At 41.3% G+C, this 18,092-nt stretch overlaps 1 protein-coding gene across 4 annotated transcripts in view; it reads left to right on the forward strand.

Annotated features, from left to right (window-relative positions):
• The first annotated feature begins 81 nt into the window (after window positions 1–81).
• LOC146717217 (mitogen-activated protein kinase kinase kinase kinase 4) overlaps window positions 82–18,092 on the forward strand; it is a 60,585-nt gene continuing 42,574 nt past the window's right edge. For 2 of the 4 annotated variants that reach the window (XM_085473050.1, XM_085473059.1), the window contains exons 1-7: window positions 82–623; window positions 1,634–1,699; window positions 13,612–13,668; window positions 16,164–16,289; window positions 16,424–16,534; window positions 17,620–17,710; window positions 17,904–18,034. In XM_085473050.1, the coding sequence (XP_085329176.1) occupies window positions 567–623; window positions 1,634–1,699; window positions 13,612–13,668; window positions 16,164–16,289; window positions 16,424–16,534; window positions 17,620–17,710; window positions 17,904–18,034 (639 nt within the window). In that variant the 5' untranslated portion in view covers window positions 82–566. The remainder of the gene's footprint in view (window positions 624–1,633; window positions 1,700–13,611; window positions 13,669–16,163; window positions 16,290–16,423; window positions 16,535–17,619; window positions 17,711–17,903; window positions 18,035–18,092) is intronic. The other 2 variants (XM_085473067.1, XM_085473073.1) reach the window with 2 other exon arrangements.

The following is an 18,092-nucleotide window of genomic DNA, read 5'->3' on the forward strand; positions in this document are numbered from 1 at the left end:
AGTATAGAGTAGGTATGTATGTATTTATTTAAAAACTGTGAGTGTAAGCAAAAGTTCCTTCTCACAGACAAGGTCTTGTTGAGTGACTTTTTTACTCTGCCGTTCTTTAGATTAAAACAAAAAAACACACAAAAAACAAAAACCCTCCTCGGTAGAAAAACTAAATGGTGCTGGCAACATTGCGACAGTGTATAACCACAAAAACGTCATGGTTGTCAGAGTAAGATTTATGCCATATACTGAAATATAAATTGCTATAAATTTAGTATATTGTAAATAAGATATATTCATAACATATCTATGATATGTTTTATCTGTCTCAAAAAGTAACAATAAAGACTTTACACAAAGAAAAATCGCAGTCTGGAAAGACAGAATAAGAAAGACACTTATTCTGAAAGGTGCAGCCGGATGTTGCGTTTTTTCGGCGACTAGCTTGGTGAAGCTAAACTTCAGAATGGACCCGACTAGAGAAAAGCCCGTTAGTGCGTAGCGTTGGGAGACAAACTCTGACCGTCCATGTCTTGTTTACACATATCAACATACTGACAAAGTTTCTGACAGCAATGTCGAGAGAAAACACCACGCGAAGTTTGGACAGCATAGACCTCGCTGCTTTGAGAGTAAGTAAAGAAACCTTGCTTCTTTTTTCTGTATATACATATAAAAGGTAATGTTAAACAGTGTGGGATGTGGTGGGTGTTGCTTGAAAATTTAACGGTGCTTTCAAGCTGCATCTGAGTAATCAAACAGTGATTGGTTTTTGTGCCTCGTCTAACGGTCGGTACTCGCTACTATTCTTCACTGTTACACAAACTCAGTGTGCTTTAACTTGGCGTGTAAATATAGCGTGTCGTGTGCCACGGTGCCTCCTGTCTGCTCTGTGTCCTGTTTGGTGTCAACTTTACAAGCTGCACTGTTTACACAAGGTTTCTCCCGGTGTAGACTTGCCGAAAAGTTAGTGTGCAACAATGCAACAAGTGACCACTGAAATAAACAGAGTTTGTTTAATGTTTAAGATGCAGTCCAAGTAGCGCACAGCGTGTTTTTTTCCCCAACTGTAATGTTTAGTTGCTACTTTATTGTGGCCTCATGCTGCTTAGTCGTTTGCCTGTGTGACTACAAATATTTGATATGACATTAGGTGTGATGATGTTTCTGTAGCCACTCAGGCCGTGACCTAAACATAAGCCGTATTTAGCCAGTGTCACTGTTCTGTTTTTGTTCTGTATTTATTCCTCATTTTTGCGTAGGGAAACAAAGAAATGTAACTTAAGTGTTTTACAGCTTTCATCAAACTGTAAAATTAACGCACCATCCTCCACTAACAGCCAAACTGATTTTGTTCTGATACAAATTGGTGCAGTCTCATCTTCAGCTCAAACTCTCATCTACATTTGCAGTCCCACTTCTTCAGTCCCCATCCAAGCATAACTTTGAGTTGTACCCTCAGCTCTGAGCAATGAAACTGTTTGTCATAGTTTTTCTTGGCACTAGCCTGTTGCATTTTGACTTTGCTGCAATGTCGCATTTCCTATACACTATGTTGCTTCACTCGAGAACAAACATGCTTGGATTTCTCAGCATGTTGCTGTTATTTTTAATAACAATTTATTTATTTGTATTTTTTTAGGATCCAGCTGGGATCTTTGAGCTAGTTGAAGTAGTTGGCAATGGGACCTACGGTCAGGTGTACAAGGTGAGTACTGCCGTGATGCGTTGCTGCACATTGTAACATCAACAGACACATGAAAGTATCATATGTAGTGCTTTAAATCTAAACATTGTTTAAATGGCAGCAATAGTAGCTTCCTGTTGTCGTCTTTACCTTACAAGCTAATGCGAAGCTAAACATGTAGCAGCTGTTGGCATATGCAGACTCATGGTGTTACGGTTGTAAAACGTCATTTCTGGTAAAAGTTGCAACAGCTACTTCCAGTTAATTAGGAGGGGAAAAAAGATACTTTTGTTTACTGAAATATCCTTTAGCGCACACACACACACACACACACACACACGTGCAACTAGAGCATCTTTTAAAGGCCCTGGGTGGGGCTCACTTCCTTATCGCAGTATCTGTTTATATATGTGTGAGTGAGTGGTTTGTGGTTGTAGAAGGTGTTTAGTGTTATTTAGGCTCCTGCAGCTGGTTGTGCCCTATTTTCACACGAGTTTGCTAAACCACTAAAGCTGATGCTTTACCAGCTGCACTGTTTGCTACACCTTTGTGGGTTAGTTTCATCTTTGAGCAACTGAGAGCTTCCTGGGTGAAAAATTATTGTGGTTGAGGCCGTTTAGGAGGGGTCAAGTCATGAATGCCTATCTACCTGCCCTATAACAAACAGAAATGTTTGCATGATTTCAGATTAGACATAAGCAGTGTTTCCACTACTTAGACCTTGTGTGGTAGGAGCTGGGTAGATTTTTATTGTTTTGTTGTCATCAATCTAGGAGAATAACACCAGTCAGCTCGCTCCAACTTCAGTCCTATGTCTTGTTTCCTCACCAGTGAGCTTAGCTGACAGATTATTGTGGAGGCTGTTCTCAGCATCATTCTGATGCTTCTCCAGAGTGGTAAGATGAACTCCAGCTCCACTTACTTGCTCTAGAATAATAACTGCAGTTGCCAGTTTTAAAGATCCACTGTGAGTTAGAAAACCTGTAGCAGGCGGAGACTACTACACAGAGCTCGCCAAGAACTAGCAGGTGTGATCCAGAACCACTGGGTTGGTGTGTGGATATGGGACGAGAGACTGTGTGGACAGATGTTTGAAACAACATTTTTTTTTTTTTATTCCACTGTGAATTATGGAAAAGGAACAATGTTGTACATGAAGGGCAGGATACATGTACAACAAGTGTAACTGTTTTGGAAGAAGCAGGCTTTAGGTTCTCCCAAAAGTTTTAAAGTAACAGGTTTATTTAAGGAAGAGGTTAAAAGTTAAGGGCTGAAGGATGCACATAGCCAATGATGCGTTCTCAGAGTTGTCCATGTCTTCGTGGGATTAGGTGACACAGAAAGTAGGGTGTGTGTGCCATTTGATTTCCTGAAAGAGGATATGTTGCAAGCGATGCACAGGACAGTCAGGCCTTACAGGGTTCTTTCAAACCGGGGAGGAAAATCACAAATTTCATGCTTGGTAAAGATTTTTTTTTTCAGGGCTAAAGCATTAACAAATGTGAGTAACATTTAGTAGAGCATTAACAAGGGAAGAAAAACAAAAACTGATAAACTGTGAGCTGAATCACAGCAGTGATTCTAATGACTGAAGGCGGTACCATGTCTGATACCTTTTTCTTTCTGTGTACTGTATTCTCTAATGATGCTTGACCCTGCTTGAAAAATTACTTGTGTAGAATAGTTTAAAAAGTTAATTGGCTGGCCCTCTATGTGTTTTTAACTTTCTTAAAGAAATGTTATTTGGGGCATTTTTCTGCCTGCATCAGTACAAATAATGGAGCCGCAGTCTGCCAGCACTCTGCTGTGGTTTAAAAGCCTCGCTATAGGTAAAGTAATAATGATGGTGTGTAGCTCTAACAGGCAATCAATCAGACCTTAATGAGGCTGAGCAAATCTGGTTTCCCATGTACACGGTCTTATAATGAGAGTGAGCCTCAACCTGGGAAACCATGAATGCAGCATGGCCTGGAGAACAATAACTGGCACTGCACACACGCTCTCCTCACCCCGTACAAAAACACTTGTGGATTGATGTGAGTGCTGACATTGCATCTGGGCTCTTCCTTTGTTTATTTCTTCATGCCTCTGCATTGAATGATAGGTGTGTAGTATTGTTGGATGAATAAGAAACTTTGATTACCTAAAGGTGAGCACCACGGATTAAAATGCCACCATTATACCGGTAATTTTAATTCAGATCATTTAAGGTAGTATTAGAGGTATAAAACTAACAATCACACAATGCCGTATGAGCTGCACATGGTTGTGCTGAAGGTCTCTTCTATTTAATAGGAAGAAAATCTGTGAGTACAATAATCATACAGCAATTACCGTTACCCACAGTGAAACTGCTATTGCAATACAGCGATTCTTACTTTTAAAAGACAAATGTCGTGCATTACTAATTTCACACGTGAACACTGAGCAGTGGCAGGAGAATCTGGTGCAAGCATTGCCTGAAGTTGCCCTTTGTTACACGTAGCACACAGCAAGAGATGGTGCCTGCTTGCAACTGCAGATTCCCCATTCGAGGTGCTACCTGAGCATGCAGGAGGCATATTGCATCACCTCACCCAGTGTGAATATACCTCCTCAATCCTCATGTGGATTCAAGTCAAGAAATCTCATACTTACACTCACTGATTTACGTGTATTCACGTGATCTGAGAGACCATTCCTGTCTACCTGAAAGGAAATGTTTTTGGAGACAGAAATGCAATCAGTGTTGGAACAAATGTAACTAGTGAAGCAGTTGATCTGTATAGAAGGAAAACTAAATGAGGGCATGTTAGCTGTGATAGGATGTGAAGAATCCTACAATAAGTACTGCCAAAAGGGAGAGGCAGAAGATGAAGGTGGAACAGGATCCACCAGGATGGTGTTTTGTTTTTTGTTTTTTTTTATGTGCAGGTTGCTGTTGCTGTCAGTCACAGTGATCCTCTGCTTGGTGAAAATGTTTGTATTCCAACTTAGGTTATGTTCCCAATCAGTTCTGCTCTAAATTGAGGCCTCAGAGTTGATGTGCATCAGGAATTGATTGTAGTGATTATGAAATTTTCCCATGACTCATGTACACATTTGATTTTTGATCCAGCAATTGTCAGTTAGACATCTGATCCCGTGTCAATCAAACCCCAGTGTCCACTGGAACAGACACCGGAGCAAAGTGTGCCCAAATTATCCTCATTTTCATCTTAATTGAGTGGAAGAGCCTCCTGGTCAGCAGATGGGATTTTCTGACATGCAAAGACAGACACAATTAGACGGCATGGAGAGCAGAGAGGCCTGGTGACAATCAGGGCTTTTCTTCAAAATTACCCCAGAAACAGACGCCAGGAACTACTCAGGGAATCAAAGAAGCTTTAGTGCTTTTGTGTTCAACCTCATCTAAGGACGTGACAATTAGAGAACTTAGTGATAACAGATTCAATAAACCAGTACACCAATATAAAAAGTCCAGTGTGTTCACTTATAAGTGTAGATTTCGAGATGTTTGAAAATTAAAAGATGAAACCCATTTGCACGATACAAATAATAGTAAGAGTGGTTATTCCATATAATTAAATCTGACACCGTGCTGCACAGTGCACCCTGACAGTTTTTGGCACATCAAAGAACAATACCTTGCAGCGACCCAAGTTCCCACAGTATAAATGCAGATACAGATTTAAACATTTTACTGTACATCTTTGATAATTTGCCCCGTCTTAAAATATAAAAAAACGAAAGAAAATGTAAAGAGACTGCAGAAGTTTTATTGCTTAGAAGCAAGGAGGTGCTCGACAGAAGAAATGGGTGACACATGCACATAAATATATTAAAATGCTGTGTTGGACATTCGTAGTGCATGGTGCGTGCTTGTCTTATTCACCATATACACATCATTCACACACACACACACGCACAGGGCGTTTCCCTGTTTGCAAAAGGAACTTCCCTTCTGCGAGCCACTGCTATAGAGTCATCTGTGTGTGTGTGGGTATGTGTGTGTGTCACACTGTGAAAAAGCCAAACTCTACTAAAGCACAGACCTCTGAGCACTGCTGACGCAACACAATTTTCCTTAGTAACACTGACTAAAGTGACTGCAGTATCTTAAGCACAATATTGTAGCTTTATAATTTACAATGATGCCACTATGATAATTAGTGTGACTAATTTACAGCAGTTGGAATTTTTTTTTTTAACTATTTGTGTGTCACTGACCTGTGTGGCTGAGTTGTGGTAATCACATGAATAACAAAAATCAAGAATATCAATGTAAATTGATCCGTAAATGAATGTGAATTACATTTGTGATGGGTCAAAGAAAGTTTCACTCGAGCATCTGTGCAAACTTTGACTCGGTGTTGAAACCATACAACAGCTGGCTGTAGTACCACTCTGACTGAATCACTTGCACTTCCTCTTTCAAGTTTCAGTTGCATTGCTTCCCTTTCTGTTATTCACATATCATCATTCCTGTGTTGCTCATGAGGAGATCTGCTGACCAAAATCATGTCCAAATGTGGACTTGGACATTCACAGACTGATCAACTGTCAGTCTGCGTTGACATCACAGACTGATCAACTGTCAGTCTGCGTTGACAGCACAGACTGACTCCTTCCCCCAGCTCAACACTTTCTGCTGCCACACAACTAAGAGCTTCCTTACATTAAAAATGTAGTCACCTAATGCTTCTTTATTAGATGTAACTGAAATGAGTAATAGCTTTCAAAGTTAAAGTTTTAGTTTCTTAGGTAAGTGTTTGTGGGGGAAGGTGTGAGCTGGAGCAGAATGGGTAGTATTAGAAATACTGTTTGTTAACAGTGAAACAGAGAGAGCAGAGAGAGAGAGCGAGACAAAGGGTAAAAATGGAGAGGAAAGTGAGTGAGGGCAACGGAAGGAAGGCAGAGGTGAAAGCCAGAGAGACAGAGTGGAGGAAGGAAGAGGGAGAGAGACCTATTAAAGAGAGAGAAGAGGAAAGCGGCCCCCCATGAGGGTTAGAGCTGCAGCTTGTGCTGATTACCCATGTGTCCCAGAGCTGTGAGTCCAATTGTTAGAACATTCATAAAAGTATCTGGCCTCCTTACTTTACTTTCTAAATGCCAGAACTATAATTAAAAGTACTCGAGTGATTCAGCGCTGAACTCGGTACAATAGTAGAGCTTGTTTAAAAACCAGAGAAATCAGTATTTGACACTCTGATAGAGTCAGACAGTATGAAGCCAACCTCACAGTTTCTCAATCTTAGAATTCCCATAATGCATTTGGCTTGCCTGGTCATTACCTTTCACCCACCTCCTAAGTTTGTGATGCAGGCTCTGAGTGTGTAATGACTATTGCTGTCAGTTAGGGCTGTTTTCCCAGACTGTAAAAAATTATTAGGATTCTTTTTCATTAGCTCTTTGTTTTTATTGTGCATTCCTTTTATTTCTTTTGTGGTAATAAAATAAGAGAGTATGTGGTGAGAGCCCACAGATTGGCCAAGCTGCTATTCATCTGACTGCTTGTACATGTAACATGCATAGAAAGCAAAAAAGGAGCTGCTTGATTTTTCCCAGTTCTCCTCTGATGACGGTGTGGTGAGTTTACCTTTGTGGAGTTTACACCCATGTAATGAAAACACTGCAGCTTTGAAACTGTAGTTCCAGCTAATGAAGGTTACATGTGAATGGAAAAGTAGAAAAAAAGTTTTAAAAAAGCTTTAATGTGCAAAATAAAGATAATTATGCTAATTCAGCCCTCATCACTTCACAGGATATTACCTGGCCTGGTAATAGACATAGCCCAGCTCCTACCACAAACATTCCCACCAACACAGCTCATTATTGAAACTGTGACATTTGATTGACTTTTTGACTTTGGTCAAAAACTCCCCACATCCCATTGTGATCAAACATGTGAAATGCATCTGAAGGTCCCACCCCAGCTAAAGCCCAGTGGATGTGGGACTGATTTCCTCGTATGAGATACCAAAACCATTTTCACTCGTAGGCCAACCAAAGCCTTCAGATCTGAGCTGTCATATTTAATCATTTTAGTAATTGTTCTCTGCTGCTGCTGTTTCTCATTTCTCAGTGAACGCTCACGTGTCCCGGGATTGAAACTGCCTCTCTGAATTTCATGTGGTGAACTTTAGTAATGCAGCCTCCACATGTGCAAGCACAGCTAAGCTGAAATAAAGTGAATCTTTTGTTTGGGTGTACACTTTTTATCATGCACCTTATCAACATCACTGAATAAGAAATAACCATTCATGTAATATTATCACTGGAGGTTCATGTTAATAATAGTGTTACTTAACTGTGGCAACTTAAAATTGACTCATATGAGGGGAAAAAGACTTGGACTATCGGTGTGGAAAATGATCAGTGTGTGCCAGCAGTGCTCCAGACAAGTGAAAATCGCAGGCCAAGTGTTCTGGTTCCTTGTGGTTCTGAGCGGTGGTTACTGATTACAGACTAACTATTAATGCTGAGACATGTTAACAAACAAACTAAAAGCTAAATGAACTTCAGATGATAACTGATGGTTTCTAGAAACCTTTTCAGCAAGTTTGTTCTTATTCTCTCCGCCCAGAGTTTTCAACTGCTAAAAGTCAAAGTCGCCTCAAACACGACTGGTCTGCACTGCAGTGTCGTCACAAAAGACTCCAAACAAAAGACCCCACAGAGCCAGTATCGAAAATCTATTCTGCATATTCATGTGGAGATATCTGTCAATAGATATTACTCCCATCCTAACTTCAACCGTGACCCAAAGTCTTCAAAACTGAAGGTGAAGTGAAAAATGTCCTCATTAGGGCTGTGCGATATGAGGACATGTATCGGATGATGAAATTAAAACATCTGTCGTTTCATATCGGATGATATTGTTTGTTTTGTGGTGTCGCAAAATAAACAGTTTGCAGCAATATTTTTTTTTTTCATCGTTTGGATGGTCAGCACATGGATGCAGGCACAGATAAGTCCCAGCATGGCCAGTGAAGATGAGGCAGGACCAGGTAGCTCCAAACAAATCGAGGACCAGCATGGACATGGTTTGGTTCTGAAAAGTCTGATACTGGCCAGAAAACTGTACTATGCAAATTATGCAGGAAACAGGTCTCCACCACAGACTCAAACCTGACAAACCTCTACCACCGACGCAAGAATCACCTGAAAGCGTGTGGAGAGAGTTTACAGATGAGAAGCAAAAACAGCCGTCAAGTGCTCAAAATAAACCGTAGACTCAAACGTTAGAACAGGCTCTCCCCCGCAGCACGCCGTGTAATAAATACTCACAAAGAAAATGGCGGGGCTACACCTCCTGTCTAAAAATACATAGTTTCATGCATCCGTCAAAACACTCGACTCCAGGTGCACCACGCCCAGCTGAAAACATAAATGGTAAATGGTAAAGTCAAGTTGCCCGAAAGTCACAGAATTTACAGAAATGTCTTATATGGATATGAGATTTTGGTCATATCGCACAGTCCCCAATCTGTTCTCACAAAGCTACATGAACACAAACACATGCAGTTACTGCCACAGACCGTATAGCAGATAGACGTAACCACCATGATGTCACCCCTTTGTTAGTGAAGTCCTGTTATGGAGCCTTGAGCATTTTTTTCCCCAATTGCCTCGTCACACCTCCTTTCATGGCTCAGCCGATATAACAATTAGAAAAGTAGCTGCTGAAGTTTCAGAGCAAGGAAGCTGAGACACCTGAAGCTAACCACGGGAGTCGCCCCCTGCTGGCCATGTGAAAGAATGCAGGTTAAAGGCACTTCAGCAACGGCTTCACTTTTATGTGAACTGGAAGCTACATCCATCTTTTATACTGACTAAGGTTACAACCGTATAGGCTTTAAGTGGCACAGTTTCCACACTCAGTTTCTTCAGGAGAATTAATCTTTCACATATCCACGTATGTAACCAACATATTGATCTTGAAGGGGACAGATACAGCGGGTGGCGAGACTGACACTGAAGCAAGAGCAGGACAGAAAGAGAGATGCAGTGAGACTGTTTCTCTCGTTTGTCTCCGTGCTGTCTGTGTTATAAATGTCTCGCTTGTATCTGATTAGCATATGCATGAATATATTATAGTAACCTTTTCACTGAAACGATATTTGTAGTCTTCCCTTATTGTGTGTGTGTGTGTGTGTGTGTGTGTGTGTGTGTGTGTGTGTGTGTGTGTGTGTGAGAGATATTCATGGACTTCAGGATGCAAAATAAGAGCAACATTTTTCTCCAATTAATTCTGATGGAGAGACCAGACCCCTGTTAGTGTGTGCATGCGCGTCAGTGCGGCGTATTTTTAATGAGTAACTAGATCAGCTGAGTGGAGAACATTTCACACTGGTTTGCTGTGGTGGCAGCAAGCACACACCATCAAGTGTGATGGGACAGGAAGGCCATTTCCTTATTTATTATAGCCAGGCTAGTGGATGACTCCATGCCACAATTCTTTGCAATTATGGAGACACTGTCCTCTACTTTAGGACACAATCAAGGCCAGGATGAAGAGACGGCTTCACATCACAGCTCATGCTCAGTGAAATGTGTGTGAAGAATTCCAGCTGAAAAGGGTTTGGACTGGCCGAGGAACACTTCAACCGACTGTGAACCAAGTCTGCATGCTACTGGTCAAGATGTTTAGTTTCACTGTAGTGACCAAAACACTGACATGCTTTATATCAAAGAACACATGGCGTGATAAATAAAACTTTTCAAGGATTCAGGCTCCAGCTGCAGCTCACTCTCTGGGCACTGTTCACTTTTCAGGGAAGATTATTTTATTTTTAATATCTTTTGATTTGTTTCTTCTTTTTAAGAGTTTGAAGTGCCATCAATATCAGACCAGAGCTACATGACAGATGTTTACTTTGATGTTTTGTTGAATGATGTTTACATGAATAACTTGAGCTCATTGGATAATATTCTACTGCAGTATATTTCTAACTAACCAGGCAGCTCCTCTTCTTTCTCTTGACAACACTTTCTTTAAAGATGTCACATCTTCATGGATCTATTTCTAAAATAAATTGTCTGTGCTGAGTATCCCTGAAGCCTACAGCAGGTTTGCCAGCACATTGTTAGTTGTTTCTCACCATCTTTCTGTTCTTGAACAGTACAGTCTATTTGCTGTGATAATAAATATTCTCCAAACTTCCCATTTGTTATTTCCCACGATCAGCCAAGAACTCCCGCCTCGTACCATGATTGAATTCTGTTTTCTTGAGACATAATCAAAAAACATGTTGACGCAAAAGGATGGATGCTGGTTTTGTTAGCCAGTAAAAGTAACCTCGGTGCTCGTTGTAAAAAAAAAACAAACAAAACACTCTTTCACATAAAAACTGCACATTTTGTAAATCTTTAGTTCAGTTTAACTTGGTGACTTTCCATTCATGCCACTGAAGTTGAATGACTTGTCTTCTATTCATAAAGAGGAACAGGCTAACTATAACAGGACACGGAGCTACAAAATATGCCACCCACCATTCAGCTGGATTATGACAGACGTGTTTATGCCGTCAAGCTTGTTGCAAACTCCTGAAAACTCCTCAGATGTGGAAATGGTCGATGTAGACACACATGTTTTGACACCCTGCTGTCCTCCAAGTCCAAGCTGTACAGGGAGTGCAGAATTATTAGGCAAGTTGTATTTTTGAGGAATAATTTTATTATTGAACAACAACCATGTTCTCAATGAACCCAAAAAACTCATTAATATCAAAGCTGAATGTTTTTGGAAGTAGTTTTTAGTTTTAGCTATTTTAGGGGGATATCTGTGTGTGCAGGTGACTATTACTGTGCAGAATTATTAGGCAACTTAACAAAAAACAAATATTTACCCATTTCAATTATTTATTTTTACCAGTGACACCAATATAACATCTCCACATTCACAAATATACATTTCTGACATTCAAAAACAAAACCAAAACAAATCAGCGACCAATATAGCCACCTTTCTTTGCAAGGACACTCAAAAGCCTGCCATCCATGGATTCTGTCAGTGTTTGATCTGTTCACCATCAACATTGCGTGCAGCAGCAACCACAGCCTCCCAGACACTGTTCAGAGAGGTGTACTGTTTTCCCTCCTTGTAAATCTCACATTTGATGATGGACCACAGGTTCTCAATGGGGTTCAGATCAGGTGAACAAGGTGGCCATGTCATTAGTTTTTCCTCTTTTATACCCTTTCTTGCCAGCCACGCTGTGGAGTACTTGGACGCGTGTGATGGAGCATTGTCCTGCATGAAAATCATGTTTTTCTTGAAGGATGCAGACTTCTTCCTGTACCACTGCTTGAAGAAGGTGTCTTCCAGAAACTGGCAGTAGGACTGGGAGTTGAGCTTGACTCCATCCTCAACCCGAAAAGGCCCCACAAGCTCATCTTTGATGATACCAGCCCAAACCAGTACTCCACCTCCACCTTGCTGGCGTCTGAGTCGGACTGGAGCTCTCTGCCCTTTACCAATCCAGCCACGGGCCCATCCATCTGGCCCATCAAGACTCACTCTCATTTCATCAGTCCATAAAACCTTAGAAAAACCAGTCTTGAGATATTTCTTGGCCCAGTCTTGGCGTTTCAGCTTGTGTGTCTTGTTCAGTGGTGGTCGTCTTTCAGCCTTTCTTACCTTGGCCATGTCTCTGAGTATTGCACACCTTGTGCTTTTGGGCGCTCCAGTGATGTTGCAGCTCTGAAATATGGCCAAACTGGTGGCAAGTGGCACCTTGGCAGCTGCACGCTTGACTTTTCTCAGTTCATGGGCAGTTATTTTGCGCCTTGGTTTTTCCACACGCTTCTTGCGACCCTGTTGACTATTTTGAATGAAACGCTTGATTGTTCGATGATCACGCTTCAGAAGCTTTGCAATTTTGAGACTGCTGCATCCCTCTGCAAGATATCTCACTATTTTTGACTTTTCTGAGCCTGTCAAGTCCTTCTTTTGACCCATTTTGCCAAAGGAAAGGACGTTGCCTAATAATTATGCACACCTGATATAGGGTGTTGATGTCATTAGACCACACCCCTTCTCATTACAGAGATGCACATCACCTAATATGCTTAATTGGTAGTAGGCTTTCGAGCCTATACAGCTTGGAGTAAGACAACATGCATGAAGAGGATGATGTGGACAAAATACTCATTTGCCTAATAATTCTGCACTCCCTGTATAGCTACGGGACCAATTGTTCATATCAACAATATTTCTTTGGAAATGGCCGCGAGCGTTTCTAAGAATTGGCTGCTGAGGGGGAAACAGATGAATAGGCAGATATTTGTTACTTTTAAACTTGCCCCTCATTTCAGTGTCTGTGTTTGTCTGACTTTGTCTCTCTGTATGAATCCTGACTGCTGACTGATTGAATAATGGCGAGTTTGTCATGTCTGGTGGTCTGTTTCAGACACATACACTATACACTCCCACAGAACTGTCATACATCACAGCTTAAAGGCTTATAGAGTAGCTACTCTAGTATCTTGTCAGCTTTCTGAGTCATGACATGGTTTTCAATTTTCCCTTTTTCACCTGACTGCACTTTACAGCTCTGCTCCTCCATCCTGACTTAGTCTCTCGCGCTCTCTCTCTCGTGTCATGTCCTGTTCTTTCTGTCTGCGTCTTTCAAGAGAAAATGAAATTAGGTGGACTTGCCCGAGTCCATGAATATTGAGAATTATATCACAGTCCAAGTATTCACTCAGAAGAGTTACAGGGAGAGCGGGAACACTTTGTGAGCGTTCATCTGTTTACAGACTCCAGCGTGGGACAGTTGTTGTAGTCCTCGTCAAACATTTAGAGGCTAATCTTTTATATTACGATCCAGTTGCTGCCTGTCTTTCCAAGATGCACAGCTGCACTTGTGATTTAAGAAATTTGAACTGGTGCAGAATATTTAACAGAATCTCTACAGTGATCGTATCTCATTGTGTGTGTTTTCCAACAGGGCCGTCATGTCAAGACAGGTCAGCTGGCAGCTATCAAAGTCATGGAGGTCACAGAGGTAAGGGTTCATTACCTCACTACTCTCAGAGTGTACCTGTGTCATCATGTGTCGTGTTTGAGGCAACGCTGTCTCCTGCTCAAAAATAATCCTTATTTATCTCTATTTTATTTCGACATCCTTTTTATGCTCCACCTGTTCTTTACCTAGAATGTCAACTTCTCAAATGCATCCTTTCATGTTCAAACAGCCTGAGCAACACCATAAACACTAAACACTATTTGTGCCATCGCATGAACTACCTGACGACAGTTTGATGGAGAAATGAGGGTAACTCTGCTAATGAGCCATTGAGAGCAGGCTGAAGCGATGGATGGCAGACTGCGTTACACAGTATATAACTGACAGAACATCATAAGATGCGTAACGACCAAAGTGGAACGTTAGTGTAATTAAATTCAACACCACCGTGATAATCATCCTGTTAACATAAATCATACATGACAGCCTTTAATACGTGACTCCTGTTTGAGGGTTTTGCATCGAGATGACCTGTTTTTCTTCAGCTCCTGGATTAAATTTACACATACTGTAGTGCAAGAGTTTCTTGCAACTTATTACACATACAGTTGAGTTTTCTCGGTACTAGGAATCGCTGAATATACAGCTGATAAAATAAGCATTGAACACGTGACCAATATAGTTCCAGATTATCACCAGATGTTGGCAACAACCCATCCAATCCATGTGTTCGATATTTACTTTAACCGCTATGGTTGTGCCCTCTAAAGAAAAACAATCCCTTGTACTATTAAAGCATGATGTCCGGTAGACATGTAATATGCAGGATTGAAAGAAAAGACGAGACAGTTTGTGGTGGTGTATTTCTCTCCAGAGACCCTGCTCTCGGCCTACATCCTAGTCCTAAGTACCCATAGCAGTACGCGTTGTGTGAACGTATGGCTCTGTAATAACCTCCACACACTGTTTTTATGGTTTATGATGTCAACCACTGGCTTCTAGATTCCTCGCTTTGGAGTTTGCTCTTTAACTTCGTGGCCATCTTGATCTTAAGGTGTCAGGTAACAATAGGAGTGTAGGTTAGCCAGCTGCATTTCTAAACTGTGTGGGTATAACACACAGTTACCTACTTGGGGAGGCAAAGTACCAGACTAATGATCAGAATTTCACTAACCAGAGCTGTGAAAATGCTTCAAAAGGGCACCAATATAACAAATGCAGTCAAGAGGTGAAGCCTAGCGAGCAGCTAGAGCTTTTTTTGTAAACAGCTTATGTTTGCTGTTAGAATGAGTGAGTTCCAATCTTAGCATTTAGCAAGGTACTGCTCCACAGACAGGCTTGCACGGCTTTGGATTTATATCGGTGTGAAGTAAAATAAAATGTTAAAAGATCACAAAATCCAACACGCTCAGTCTTCTGTCTTGATAAAATCTTATCAAGAGGGAATATCTTTGGGTTTTGGTTTCTTGTTCAGTAATGCAGCCAAACTGGAGAGTTTAGCACAGACTTTGTCATTTTTCTCTGTTTCTTACATTTTATGTAGCAGATAATTACGTGATTAATGGAGAGAATAATCAGACAACTAGATGACGTGTTAAGAACTCGTTAGAGCCTCCCCCAGAAAAAGAAGTCAAATACAAATTATAGAGTGCCTGAATAAATTATATTACAGATTGTTCTGACATCTAAACGTCGTAGTTTCTTTGTGTGGATGTGACAGCAGGAAATGCTTGGCTATTATCTGCCTTCTTGCAGACACACACACACACACACACACACACACACACACACACACACACACACACACACACAACCTCGTCGTAGGCAGAAGCCTGTGTGTTTCAAACGGAAGTGAAAGTTCAAACTCTGCCTTGTCATTTTTCTCCCCTCCTGTGAAGATTTAAGGGAGGGCAGCGACTGTGAGAAGCTCTCTGTTGTTTCCACTTTCCTGATTAACAACCACAGCCAGCTTCTCCAGCTCTCCTCTTTTCTTCTGCTCTCGTTTCCAGATCCTGAGTAGATTTAGGAGTCCAGTGAATTGGAGAAGTCACAAGTCATTTCCAGGATTTATACTAGGAAAACAAAAAGTGCCGCACACAGTTTCCTCTGCTTTCTTTTTGTCCTCTGTCACGTAAAGTCGACCAACCCCAGTGGTTTTGTTGTGGGATGGGAGTAGTTGAGTTAAGGTCCAGTAGCTGGGTGAGAGATCATCTAAGGGTTATAAAACAGATTCAAGAGGCTATTTACCTGGATGTGTTTGTGATTTTACATTTGGAGCGACACTTTAAAACTTTAAATAAACAGGTCACATGTCCAAGGCAGAAGGGCCACTTTTATAAAAGCCTTGAAACCTTTTTGAACCCAACACAGAAGCATCACAGCGCCGTAACACCTGCTCTTCAGACAAACACCAGGCAGCGCCATTTTCAATCACCTGTGAACGGTCAGATGACCATGACTAATAATGAAATTCCACATGGCAGTAATATTTTTGTCACTTGTTTGATTCCTTATGTTTTTGTTCTTGTGTTTAGGAGGAAGAAGAGGAGATAAAGCTGGAGATCAACATGTTAAAAAGTTATTCCCACCATAGAAACATTGCTACTTATTACGGTGCCTTCATTAAGAAAGGCCCTGCTGGACAGGACCACCAACTCTGGGTTTGTTAACTCGTCACATTTGTTTGTTCTTCAGCACAAACTGTGGATTATCTTAGTTTTTATTAAACAACTGCTGTTCTTTTGGGTTACCTGTGTCAAACACCACATGTTTCTGCTATTTATTTCCCATATAGTTAGTGATGGAGTACTGTGGCGCTGGCTCTGTGACAGACTTGGTGAAGAAAACCAAAGGAAACTGTTTGAAAGAAGACTGGATTGCTTACATCTGCCGGGAGGTGCTCAGGGTAAGATCAAGCACACAGTTTTTTTTACCTTTATAAGTGACCATTTTAAATAAGTATAGAAGATGTGAGCTTTCTGGGTAATGCAACGATGCTGTTTGTGTCAAACCCTCCATCGTCAGCTAACTCTGTGTGATCTAATAACACAAACAAACACTCAGCAGGGACCTCTCTCTGCCTGCGGTGCTGTTTTAGTGTTGGTTAAAAAAACGCAGGTAGTAACTTGTTTGTGGATGTAAGCGTGGTTCAGTGTCTGGTGTTGTAAAGAAACACGATGGCTGCTTTTAGTGATTCTTTGCCAAAACATCAAAGAGCAGCCAAACTGACACTGATACTTCCTCATGTTCAGGGATTTATTCTCTCGTATGTTTCCCACTGTGACTCGGGGGGATTTCTTCTTTTAGTTATGTGCTTTAAACTGGCCTTTTAAGTATATATCTCTGTAAAATGTTATGGTTATCATTATGAGAGATCACGAGGTCCTGAGAAAGGCTCCGGGATGTTTGCTTCGCTTTCTGTGCTGGTGTTTGTGGCTCAGAGACATACACAGTAACATATCAGCTTATATCAGCCCCCGGTGTCCTTGATGTTGCCGTTATCTGCAACAAAAATGAAACGGAGCTCATTTTTTTTATTTTGTTGTTTTTGTAGTTGTAAAAAAACTTGAGAGACAAAGGGCTCTGGACTGTCGCCAGAGTTTTCTCCACTGCTGTCAGCCATGCTGTCTCCCCATTGTTTTAACATCACAACACACGCACGCACAAATACACACAGAAACCATGGTGAAGTCATTGTCTGAAATAAGACTTACTTCCTGTTTATTTAACCCACTTTGAAGAAGCGAGAATGCAAATACACACACTAAAACTGTGCTTGAGTTACTCGGCCACTCAGTAACTGCCTAAAGTAAGGATGTCTACTGATGGACTTGAAGCTAAAAGCTAAATCCTGCTCTCCATTCAGTAATCCTTCAGACACGTGATCTAAATGCTCTCCGAGGGCAGCGTTTGCCCCTTCGTATTTATAGCGGCGGTCATCTGACCGTGTGTGCACGGGAGTGTTTATATGTATTCATATTTGTCTTCCAGGGCCTTTCCCATCTTCACTCCCACCATGTGATTCACCGAGACATTAAGGGACAAAATGTTTTGCTCACAGAGAATGCCGAAGTCAAACTGGGTATGACACACTGACACATGCGCTGTGGTTCCTCAAGCAGACGTAACCCCTGGGAGAACAACGGAACAATCACACAGTCATATTCAAACACATAAATCTCACGACCACAAAGACGCTTCTGAAAGTAGCAACAGTTGTGGCTGTTTTTCACACATGAAACCTTTTATTTTTTTTGATTTTATTTTTTTTGCAGTTGACTTTGGCGTGTCAGCCCAGCTCGATAAGACGATCGGTCGGAGGAACACCTTCATCGGTACTCCTTATTGGATGGCCCCGGAGGTCATTGCCTGTGATGAGAACCCTGAGGCTACATATGACTACAGGGTACCTAATTTCAAAGACACAGCCTTGTTTCATTTTTGTTTTTTTAAGTGAGAATTAA

The sequence above is a fragment of the Copadichromis virginalis genome, linkage group LG2, assembly GCF_057382275.1.
Source record: "Copadichromis virginalis isolate Kocher_CV1m ecotype Utaka linkage group LG2, C_Virginalis_male_GT1.1, whole genome shotgun sequence".
NCBI lineage: Eukaryota > Metazoa > Chordata > Actinopteri > Cichliformes > Cichlidae > Copadichromis > Copadichromis virginalis.